This window comes from Capra hircus, chromosome 19 (genome assembly GCF_001704415.2).
Source record: "Capra hircus breed San Clemente chromosome 19, ASM170441v1, whole genome shotgun sequence".
In the NCBI taxonomy this organism is placed as follows: domain Eukaryota; kingdom Metazoa; phylum Chordata; class Mammalia; order Artiodactyla; family Bovidae; genus Capra; species Capra hircus.
The window spans coordinates 47923809-47936296 of record NC_030826.1 but is presented as its reverse complement, the minus strand read 5'-3'; the positions used below and the strand labels follow the sequence as shown (position 1 = coordinate 47936296).

General features: G+C 47.3%; 1 protein-coding gene across 1 annotated transcript in view; it reads left to right on the top strand.

Moving 5' to 3' along the window:
* Positions 1 to 12488, top strand: part of ERN1 (endoplasmic reticulum to nucleus signaling 1) — an 83190-nt gene that overhangs the window by 28687 nt on the left and 42015 nt on the right. The window contains exon 2 of the mRNA XM_018065355.1: positions 678 to 798. Within this exon, the coding sequence (XP_017920844.1) occupies positions 678 to 798 (121 nt within the window). The remainder of the gene's footprint in view (positions 1 to 677; positions 799 to 12488) is intronic.

Sequence of the window (12488 nt, the reverse complement as noted above, 5' to 3'; positions counted from 1 at the left end):
GCTTTAAATATTTCCCCCAAATTCCTTGTTATTGTTTGTTGTTGAGTCGCTAAGTTATGTCTGACTCTTTTGCAACCCCATGAACTGTAGCCCACCAGGGGATTTCCCAGGCAAGAATACTGGAGCAGGTTGCCATTCCCTTCTCCAGGGGATCTTCCTGACCCAGGGATCGAACCCAAGTCTCCCGTGTTGTAGGCGGATTCTTTGCCACTGAGCCAGATTGCTTGCCTTTTAAAGTTTCGTAAGTGCGTGTCGGTGTGTTGGCATTCTGCTTTAGTATGGAGTCTTGCAAGATAACCAGGTTTCAGAAAGTAAAATATAACCAAGAGAAGGAACTCAAAGCTGAGCATACATACTCTCCCCGTCTGTTTCAGTGGAGGCTGGCCTTGGACTATTCAGAGTCCCCCGTCCCTGACATGTTAGGTCATCAGCCCTTGTGTGGGAAGCACTGTTACTCAGATGGAACAAGGCAGTCTGGTTCTCGTCCTAAACCAGCTGCTGTCCAGACACATGCCCTTGATGGGAACTTCATCTCGTCAACCTCGGTTTCTTTATCTGTGACGTGGTGGATCTTAGAAGGATAACTTTTCAGGTAAGGGAGGAGCTGGTCTGTGGTTGTACACACCCAAGAAGAAGAATCATATTGACCACATCGATTCTTCTACCTCTCACTGCAGGTTTTTGGGAGTCCCAGCACTGTGACACTTCCTGAAACCTTGCTGTTTGTGTCAACACTGGATGGAAGTCTGCATGCCGTCAGCAAGAGGACAGGCTCCATCAAATGGACTTTAAAAGAAGGTAATTGGGATTTGGTCCTGGGGTGACATGGACGTTTGCTCATCTGCTTCTGAGGAAACATTCCAGAAAAAGAGAGAAACAGTTATACGTGATTTTAATAAACTAAAAAAAGATAACAGAGTCAAAGAGAAGAGATGACGTGTACACAAAGGGTATGTTTACAACTCAAATTGTGATTATCCACTCAGGGCATCAGTTGAGACAAGCTTTATCTTTATTATTATTATTTTTTTTACAGTTATCTAGATTTCATGTATAAATGGCTCTAGGCTTTTCTATGAATAGTTCTGGCTGGTTGGTCTTTACGAAGTCATGCTACATTAATTTTTTTTTAAGTTCTAATGATTAGAATCTTGTAATCATAATTATAAGAAGCTATCTTCTCTAACCTCAAATTACTCATTTTGTTTTTATAGAGGCTGGAATAACTGAGGGCTGTAAGATTTGACATTCATCCAAGTCAGTCACTTTATTAGCTCTGTACATTGAGGGAAGTGGAAGGCAGAGGCTGTTTCTCATTTACTCTACCAAGCTTCCATTTTATGATCTTGTGTTCCTGGTGATGGTGGGCAGCATGGACTCCCTACAGCTGGGAAATCATATTCAGTTCCCAAAGTAATCTTCCTGGATAAAAGCCAGGCAAATCCCAGGATTGGGGGCTTTCAGAGTCATCTTTTATTCCATGCTATCATAATTCTCCTTTGGCCGTAGATTCAGGTCTGGCTGGTATGTTCTCTTTCATCCCTAATCCATGACTCATTATTCTCTTGAACACAGCAAATGTTTTCCCTTCATTAATAAAATGTTCCAAAACAGTGTTTTTAGTTGGAAAAATATTAGCATATATCAGAAGGTCATACATCATCTGGTCCATTCAGCAGCAAACCTGGTTGCCATCCACAGATGCTGGCAGCTAGGTAACCACAGACTGCCCTGCCTCACCTGTCCGGGCCAGCTTGGATCAGCAAGGACTTTAAATGATGGAAAGGACCAGGTCCTTCAGGAGCGAGAGCCCACAACAAGATGGGAGAGCCCAGTTTTGGCAGTACCTTACAGGCTCTCCGAATATTATCTGTGCTCTCATGTGTAAGCAGAGTTCTTTATATTTCAGAATGTCTGACTTTGTCCAGAGATGAAAATCAACAAGTCAGAAAAGGATTGAGATAAACATTTTTGCTTTAAATATGAGGGCTGTTCCCTCAGTTCTAGTATTCCCAGGCACAACATTTTTGTCCCCAAGCCACTTCATTCTTCTGCTTTGCTTTTCCCCTGCGTGTATTGTTTTAGAACAATCTCCAAGTCTTAATTTCTGCAAGTAGCCTTGCCTATAGCCAGCAAAACTGTGTCCTGCTTTATTTGTTACTTAGCCAAACATAAGAAACAATCTGTTCTCTCCCGTAATTTAGAGCTGAAAGAAACTGCCTCCTTTTATTTGTTTGTTTAATTTTTAAAGATACTTTAAAAATAATTGTTTAGCTGCATCGGCTCTTAGCTGTGGCCCGTGGGATCTTTTACGGTGGTGCACGGGCTTAGTTGCCCCGTGGCACGTGCGAGCTAGGTTTCCAGGGATGGAACCTGTGTCCCCTGCATTGGCAGGCGGATTCTCAACCACTGGACCACCAGGGAAGTCCCTTGTCTCCTTTTAAGTTTAACGCAAGTTTAGAGAACTCTAAACTCTATCTGTGAAAGATACTGTATGGGGCACAAAGAGGAAAAAGACAGCCCCTACCCTCAAGGAGCCCACAGTCGGGAGGGAGACATGACAAGCAAACACAAGTTCAACAGGGAAGCAGCCTTGTAACCACCGCAGAGAGGTGCTAGGAAACTTCCAGCTGGGCCAGGAAAGGCTCCATGTGTGGAGCTGAGCCTTGGTGGATGCATCGTGCTGCAGTCGGGTGGAAGCCTGGCGGGGAACAAAGGCATCAGTCTGGGGTGTGGGGACAGGTCTGGTTTGGGAAGGGCTTAGTGATGGAGGTGGAGGGAGGCAGACAGGGGATGCTGAGGCCTGTGGCAGCTCTGAGGCATTTGTACTTGAGGGAACAGGAAGTTGGGAGCCATTCACACGCCTGAGCAGGTGAGTGACTCAACAGGTGCTACTGCTTCCAAATTAATCCAGCAGCAAGTGTGTGCGACTAGAGACGGGAGGCTGACCTGAGGAAGGGGGGCAGGGAAAAGGGAAGAGGTGGGAAGGATGAGAGGCCTGCCAGAAATAGAATCGGGGAGCCCAGCAACTGGTTAGGTAGGCAGAGCAGGCAGAGTTAAAAGACACTTGTGGGCAGAATTAGAGAAAGTTGATTAAGTCCTAGGAATTTCAATTAATGAAATTCGGTTCAATTTAATTCAGTGAAATTTCAGTATGTTCTAAGTCTCGTCGTTTTTCTGAGAATAAATTGGCTCATTTTAGCTAAATTCGGCCCTGGCTAGTAGTGGTAGGCCCCCCCCACCCCCCGCCGCCTTTTTTTTTGGCGGTATAGCTTGTGGGATCTTAGGTCCCCAGTCAAGGAGTGAACCCATTCCCTCTGCAGAGGAAGCATGGAGTCTTAACCACTGGACCTCTGTATATTTTTATACAAAGATTAAAGATGGTAACATATAGAGACCCTGAACTTTTAATTTAATTTTAATCTTGCAATTATAACTAAAGATTTCAAAACCATTAATATGTAAGTGAAAGGAGAATGGAAAAATTTTAAAAAAACCTTAAGATCATGGCATCTGGTCCCACCTCTTCATGGCAAATAGAAGGGGAAAACATGGAAGCTGACAGATTTTCTTTTCTTGGGCTCTAAAATCACTGCAGATGGTGACTGTAGCCATGAAATTAAAAGGTGCTTGCTCCTTGGAAAGAAAGCTATGACAAACCTAGACAGAGTATTAAAAAGCAAGTGACATCACTTTGCTGACAAAATTCCATGTAGTCAAAGCTATGGTTTTTCCAGTAGCCATGTATGGATGTGAGAGTTGGGCCATAAAGAAGGCTGAGCACTGAAGAATTGATGCTTTCGAATTGTGGTGTTGGAGAAGATGCTTGAGAGTCCCTTGGACAGCAAGGAGATCAAGCCAGTCACTTCTAAAGGAAATCAGCCCTGAATATTCACTGAAAGGACTGAAGCTGAAGCTCTAGTACATTGGCCACCTGATGCTAAGAGCCAACTGTTTGGTTTTCCAACCCTGATACTGGGAAAGATGGAAGGCAAAAGGAGAAGGGAGCAGCAGAGGATGAGAGGGTTAGATAGCTTTACTGACTCAATGGATGTGATCTTGAGCAAGCTCTGGGAGACAGTGGAAAACAACAGCAACGTTACATAAGTAGATGTATAAATGTATCCAGCTGCTCTTCTAGACCCTGAAAATACAGCAGAATCCTTGCCTGCATGGAGCTTTCATTCTATGGGGCAATCAGATAAGGAGATAAGGTACATAGTGGCGATAAGCGCTGTGCAGGCTACTGCACCAGTCCAGGCAGGGGAGGGTGCGGGCGTGGGCCTGAGTGGCCGTGGCGAGTCAGATTGAAATGGAAAAACTTGCTGATGCAGACAGACACCTCCAAGTCATCAAGCTGGGGTTCTGCAGAGCACTGACCTATGATTCCATTTTGTGGTTTCCTAACTGTTTACTTTTTTCAGGGACTGAGAAACTGGGCGTGGTTTTTTTTTTTTTTAATTTCTATCCACAGAATGGTTTTGGCAGGTGCTTTTGTTCTTCAACCAAACATGTGTTGCTGTTCCCAGAAATGGAGATTTCTCACATCACAGCAGCAAACTCCACTTAGTACAGAAAACAAGTTCTGTTTGTTTTCGGAAACAGACTTGAGTCCTGGCGTTTCCCCATAGGTGTGATCCCAGTAAGCTGTGATTTTGTAACTGCAGCAGCACTGCTGTCTGTCCCTGAAATTTCACCGCTGGTCATGACTGAGTGTGTTTCATTTCTGCACTCCCATCCCAGACATAAACTGAGAATGTCGCTGTCATGTTCTGGGTTAGATTCGTTTCACTAAAGCTTGCCTTGGCCTGGTGGGATTAAAAGACTATCTTTGTTATTGCCTTGACTGGTGAGTCTGATACTCAGATCTTCATCAAACTGCAGAAGGTTCTGTAGCAACCCCCACTCCCATTCCCTTCCATCTCCTTTCCTGCAATAATAGGTCCAGAGGACTAGGTCTAATTTAGAACCATATCTTAAAAAAAAAAAAATTACTTATTTGGCTGCTCGGGGTCTTAGTTGTGGCACACAGCATCTTTTAGTTTCAGCATTAGAACTCTTAGTTCCGGCGTGTGGGATCTGGTCCCCTGACCAGGGATCGAACCCAGGCCCCCTACACTGGGAGTGTGGAGTCTTAGCCACGGGACCACCAGGGAAGTCCTTAGAACCATTCTTTACTAACTATAGAAATATGCTACCCTTGTAGCCAGAGAGGTCCAAACTCCTGAGATGCTCCCTAAATGGTTAATATTGGAGATTTCTTATGAGGGAAGGATTAAAAACAAAATTAGTTATTTGAGTCCTGAAGAACATCTTCTCCTGTGAATTTCCAGCCCTGTGCCTCTGTTCATAGTCCCTACCGGTGCTGACAGTTATGGGCCACCCAGGCTAGAAAAGAGCGGTGCTCTGCCCCTTGGTCACCCAGTCCCGCCACGTGGACTCACGAAGGGTCTCCCAAACCTGAGCCCTCCTCCTGGTCCCCCTTGCCAGTGTCTTAGCCCAGCTCTCAACATGCACTTCCTGGATCCATGCAGCAGCTTGCTGACCACCATCCCCGCTGCTCACCTCACCCTCCCCATCACCCAGCACACGGCCGGCCTCTGAAACGACTGCACAGACCACGCTGCACCCCTGCTGAGAGGCGTTCTCCATCACGGTGCTACTCGAGCGTGGTCTGCCCACCCATGTTCCTCGCCCATGAGGAGAGAAGTACAAAAGGGAGCGGAAGCCTCATTCCTGGGGGGTTGGACTTTTCAACAGTTGGCCCTTCCCCACAGTCAGCTGGAGAAGCACTGGGCCCCAGGGTGAGGTCTAGCCCCTGATCACACCTGTCACCCACCTCTCCAGCCTCAGCTGCTCGTTGCCATCAGCTCTCGGAGACACGGGGCCTTTGCTTACGGCCTCTCCCCACCAGCAGCCTGCAGTGTTGCCCAAGCCCCCTTCCATCCATTAAGACCCCTTCAGAGCTCACCTCCTGGGCTCCTGCTGCAGGGTGTGCCCTTCCCTCATCAGGCTCCAGAGGCAGCTCGCTGGAGCCTCTGTACCGGCACCTCCTGCTTCCTGGGGACTTTTGGCTCTGTTTGTCCATCCAGTGGATTTCTAACTCCTTGAAGGAGGGGGTCTCAGTAAACTTCTAAGACACCTAGTGCCAGCTCGAGCCCCAGGGAGAAGTGGGCGAGGTGGGCTTTGCCTCCCCAGGATCCGTCATCATGGAAGTTTCCAGTTCCAGTTTCTGATCTTGAGCTGCACGTGGCTTTTCATGACTTTCTGCAGTTGGTTTTCTCTCCTGTTCTTCAGACAGGGTTCGTGTTCCCCTGGAGTGTCAGCGAGCCACCCACAGAGGCTTGAGAGAAAACTCTGTGTGACACTCAAGAGAAGGGAGGTCGGGAAAGGGGGTGATGTTTCGTTAGTAGTTCTAATCTATTTTCTCTTAAGGAATTTTCTAGGCTTAAGCTACGCCATCACTGTCTTTCCCTAATTGCCGAAGCACAGAAAAGTGTTTATTTGTTCTCCATTGTTCTGAAGGACTAAAAACTAAGTTTCTGAGAGGGGCTGTGAGAGAGGCCTTTCTGCTTTTGAGTTTCTGCTTTTGAGTCTCTTGAAAAAGTATTTTCTTTTTTTGAGTGTTTTGCTTTTTATCAAGAGAGTCTAAACATACACAGACAAAGAGATGATGATCTAATGAACACTCTTGTACCCATCACTCAGCTTCAGTGAGCACCAGCTGGTACACAGCCTCGTGTATCTGTGCCTGCACTCACGTCCCTCCCACATGCCTGGGGTTTGCCTCGGAGCAATATGTCTCATGTCATGGAAGGGCTCTTGGAAATAGTGGTCATGGGATGTCCCTGGTGGTCCAGTGGTTAAGACTCAGTGTTTCCATTGCAGGGGACTCAGATTCAATCCTTGGTTGAGAAACTAAGATCCCACATGCTATGCAGCATGGCCAAAAAAAAAAAAAAAGCGATCATCACACACAGTAGCATAGATTTCAGCTCCAGCAGGCATTCTGTGCAGCGTTGCTTGCTGTGTTTCGGAATACAGTTGTGAATATTGAAGCTCAGGATAAAAGGCCAGTTTTGACTGTGACTTAGTTACCATCCTCTTACTTACCTTTGGGTGAACACTCTGATTGCTCCAGAATTGAACTCTGTGAAGTTAATGACATCCTGAGAGGCACTGGGGCAGAGTCCCCAAGCATTAAATTGTCTTGTCCTCCTTCACAATTGATTATAGCTTGAATTCCTTCATGGTTGGTTGTAGCATGCAGGGTGTGTTTTTCGGCCTGAGTTACTTGTGCCAAGGCAAGGATGAGTGAGACCTTAGCATTCGACAGCCTTTGGTACCATGGCTGGTTTTTCAGATTATATTGGTATTTCTACAGGATTCTCTTCATCAAACTTGACATTTGGTGACTTGCAGAGATTGTCATTGTTTGGTTGCTAAGTCATATCTGACTCTTTTGTGACCCTGTGGACTGTAGCCCGCCAGGCTCCTCTGTCCATGGGATTCTGCAGACAAGAATATGGGGGAGGGCTGCCATTCCCTTCTCCAGGGAATCTTCCTGACCCAGGGTCCGAACCTGCTCTGGCAGGTGGGTTCTTTACTGCTGAGCCACCAGGGGAGCCCCTTGTAGAGATCACCCTGGAAGAAAGCTTATGACATCCTCCCCCTAGCTCTGATAAACTTTGGAATTTCACTGTGGATTTTAAGAGTTTCTGAGCAGAGATCTATTTTAAAACGTTCTTGTCATGAAAGCTGAACTTTGAGGAAACTTTGAGACTTGCTGCCCTACAACTTGGACCTGACAACTTTCATGGGCGTTTAGGGCATAGATTACCCAAGTTCCTTCCCTCTGGAGGAAGGAAATGAGCCGCCGTTGGGGAGAAGGAGTCCCTAATTGGTTCCCACTTGAGTGCATGGACCATATTGAGGAGACTTAAGTTTTGAGTTAAGGTGGGGGAGTGGTGAATGACCTTGTTTCTACCAATAATTTTTATTTAAAAAAAAAAAAAAGGGTATTAGACCCTTAAGCATTTTCTTGAGGAAATGGCAGCTTTTTGCATGCAGACTAACCAAGCTAGCTTCATTGTCAGTTGGGATTAAAATCTCCATGTCCTCTTAAACTCATTCCATTTCTTCACTTCATTTTTCTGATTGGGATTAAGTACTGTTGATGTTTCTTTTCCATCCTGCTCGGTTCTGACCACCCCTCTCTTTCCCCACCCCACCCCCAAACTGTCTCAGACTGTCTTACTGGGGTAATGGCATTGCCTTCCTCACTACCCGTTGGTTTTTTCTTTGTTTTCTTCTTGCTGTTGCACCACGTGACATATGAAATCTTAGTTCCCCAATCAGGGATCGAAGCCTCTCACCTCTGCACTGGAAATGCAGAGCCCTAACTACTGGACCACCAGGGACATCCCCCTCGCTACCCTCCCTTTGTGCTTCCTCCTTCTCTCTCATATCCCCTTTTGTCCCCTGGTGCCTGCCTGTCTTCACCTGCCTTCAGAGTCTTGTACCACGTTTCTCTTCTCAAAAGCCTCCGGCTGCTTCCTCCTTCGTGCCCACCGCACCACATCCCAAGGTTTTCACCCCTTTCTTCTCCACAGTCTCTCCACCTACCGTCCACCCTTTCTCATTTTGCTCCCAGAAGGAAGGAGGCTCTCAAAGACTGGGTATACGGGGAGGCTTATGGGGAGGCTTACAGGGAGCATAGAGCAGCTGGGACTTCACCTGTGGTCTTTCAGTCCTTAAATCCCTTTCAAGAGGGCCAACCCAGGACATTTCTGGTCACTGCTAGAGGTGCACTGAGAAGGGTCTGGTTTGCAGAGTTTCTAGCCAACAACACGTCTTACTTGCACCTGGAGAGGTCTTCCAGTCAGAGAGGAGGCTGGCTTGTGTCTTTTAATATTCATTTATTTATTTGACTGCATCAGGCCTTAGTTGCAGCATGGGGGACCACTCTTGCATCAGATGTGGGATATCTGCTGCTGCTGCTATAGTACACAGACTCTAGTTGCAGCATGCAGGCCCTCTAGTTGTGGCTCGAGGGCTTAGTTGCCTTGCAGCATGTGGGATCTTAGTTCCTTGACCAGGGATCAAGCCCACGTCCATGGCATTGCAAGGCGGACTCTTAACCAATGGACCACCAGGGAGGTCCTGAGGCTGTTTTTCGTCTTTGATATTTATTCGGCTGCATCTGGTCTTAGTTGCTGCATGCGGGATCTCAGTTGGGTCACATGGGATCCTTCCTTTCGGCGCCTGGACTCTCTAGCTGTGACTCTCGGGCTCCAGAGCGTGTGGGCTCGTAGTTGCTCTGAGTTGTGCGGGAACCTTAGTCCCAACCTGGAACCAAATCCGAGTCCCCTGCATTGCAAGGCAGATTCTTAACCACTGGACCACTGGGGAAGCCCTGGGGCTGGTTTTAAATGCGGGCTGTGTCAGGGGCAGCGGGGAGGTAGTGCTTTGGAAAGATGAGTGAGGAGGAGCAGGGCAGTAAACCCTGCACCCACCTACATTCCACTGGAGAAGCAATGTGTTCCAGAAATATCGGCACTCATTTAGGGACGGGGAAGGATCCCACAGAGCTCCTCGAGCTCCAGTCAGATGGGCAGCCTGTTCTTGCAGCCTCTGTAATCAAAGCGATCTGATTTCTTCCCACGTGAGTGAGTTGGCCCAGAGTCACCTGCAGAGAGAGGCCATCTGCCCCACACTCTGGTCTGAAGCAATTAACTCAAATGGTGACCGACTTCATCGGAGAGATTTTTCTGTGTTGAGGGAAGCCTGAAATGGTGCTGACAGGGTCCTTCATGCTCCTCCCCTGGGCTTCTCTTCTCTCCTCCAGCCCTGGGACATTATAGGATCAGGCTGTCAAGATTCACGCTACAGCTGAGGGTGGGCAGGAAGAACAGGTGTTTCTTTGCAGACCCTCCCCGCCACATCCTACCTCACGCCCTTCATCCTTCCAGAAAGGTATTCCTTAGATAGCTCTTTTTTTTTTTTTTTTAGCTTCTCTTCTTAAATTTTTTTTTCACTTTAGAGAAACTTCAACATATGCAAAAGTAAAGAGAATAGTATGAAAGCCTCAGATATCCAGCTTCAGTGACAACTCACACATGACAGTCTTCTTCCCCATCTCCATCATTGGGAAGCAAACACCGTATCATTTTTTTCCCGTAAATTTAAATAATTTTTAAGTGTGAGTGAACAAACACAGCTACACCTGGGCAGCTCTTTTTTGCTTTTATCAAATAGGTTTCTGTGTGGAAAAGCCCTTCTCATTAATATAAACTTATCTGAGTGACTGCATTCCATGTGCAATATTGGATATCTTAAATTATCGACTTTTCCTTACATTCTACAGACAGCTTTACCTGCTGAGTAGGAGGCGAGCAAAGACTCGGGCAGCAGTTACACTGGAGTGTACGTTGTGATTATTCCTTGAACTGTCATAAGCCCCAGGCACTTTCCCATGTGTATTTCTCAAGAAACATAATAGATGGTCCCTGCCCTACAAAGTGCTTAAAATTCAATCCAGCCCCCAGATCTTTGAGAACCAGAGAGGCCACATGCAATTAAGAACCTGTTGCCTGAGAAGTGTGCTAAGGGCCAAGTGCAGTGGGCGCTCCGTTTCTGATTTCCTGGAGAAAGGGGCATTTGAAGGCCGGGCAGAGGTAGACAGAGTTGGGGCAAGTGATGGTGACCTCAGAGACAGACAGGAAAGCAAGGGCTGAGTTCTGGGAAGAGTTGTGATGGAGAAGAATTAGGCCCAGGTTTTTCAGAGCCTTGAATGCTTAAGGCCTGTGGTTCCCCCATGTGCTGAGTGGCCCTGGGCACACAGTCAGCTCTCAGGGCATGGTAGCTAAAGTTTAAGACTTTTAAGAGAAACACAGCAGCCCTCCACAAGTGTTGAGCCCTAGTAGCTTCAGCGTTAGACTGCACTGCTTTCCTTTGCCCAGCTGAGTTGGGGGCCTTTGCTGTGATGCATTTCAATTGCCACTTGAGGGAATTCCCTGGCAGTCCAGTGTTAGGGCTCTGAGATCTCACTGCCAAGGGCATGGGTTCAATCCCTGATCTGGGAACTAAATCCCACAAGCTGTGTGGTATAGCCAAATAACACAACCAAAAAGACTCAAATGGACGCATTTAGGAAAGGTGCAAAGAAGATTTTGGCATGCTTACAGGCTGAGGAAGGAGTTATCCAGAAGGACTTGAAGACCCCTGGGAGACAAAATACTGGGGGTTCTAGATGTGTGAGTATGAAGTATCTGTGAATGTGAAGGTGAAAGCGTGTCCTTTTATAGAAACATGCAGGGTGGCGTGGGGTTGGCAAGCCTGGAGGACGAGGGGTAGGAAGTCTCTGAGTTCCCCCGGGCCACAGAGGGGAGTCCTGTGCGGAGAGGAAGGGGCCTAGAGACAAGGCGTGGAAGTCTGAAACACCAGCTGTGAAGAACAGAACAGGAAGTAGATAAACATATCTCCAGTGACTCGGGGCCCAGCTGGCCACGGTTACATTCTGCGATCTCCACGAGTGATTATGGTGTTCTCTTCAGCAGTGCTCAGAGGACTGAGGAGGAGGAGAGGGGATTGCCCAGTGGATTCTGGGTGGAGGGTTGATGGAGCGTAGCTGCTGGATTATAGAATGGTCAGCGATGGATATCCAGGCAGGGCAAGAGTACAAGTAGGAAGGAAACTAGTATTTGTTGGTTGTTTCAGTCCGTAAATATATTGAACACCTCTCATGCGCCAGGCACTATTTTTTTGGGGGGGGTGGCTGTGCTGGGTGTTTGTTGCGGCTCATGGGCTCTTCACTGTGGTTCTTGGGCTTAGCTGCTCCATGGCGTATGGGATCTTAGTTCCCCAGTGCAGGGATCAAGCCTGTGTACCAGTGGTTAAGATCGAACCACTGTACCAGTGGTTAAGAAGTACCCAGGGAAGTATTTGGAAAGTACCCAGGACGTCGGGAGTATGTTGTTGTTCAGTCGCTAAGTTGTGTCCCACTCTTTGTGGCCACATGGACTGCAGTACGCCAGGCTTCCCTGTCCTTCACCATCTCCTGGAGTTTGCTCAAACTCATGTCCATTGAGTCAGTAATGCCATCCAACCATCTCATCCTCTGTCATCCCCTTCTCCTCTTGCCCCCAACCTTTCCGAGCATCAGAGTCTTTTCCAGTGAGTCGGCTCTTTGCATCAGGTGGCCAAAGTATTGGAGCTTCAGCATCAGTCCTTCCAGTGAGTATTCAGGGATGATTTCCTTTAGGATTGACTGGTCAGATCTCCTTGCTGTCACCAGCACCAGTTTGAAAGCATCAATTCTTCAGTGCTCAACCTTCCTTATGGTCTGACTCTCACATCTATACATGACTACTGGAAAAACCATAGCTTTGACTATATGGACCTTTGTTGGCAAACTGCAGAAGATAAATCCCAGCCCCCACGGATCTTACAGTGACCAGAGTCAGACATTTAAAAAGTAAAATACGTAG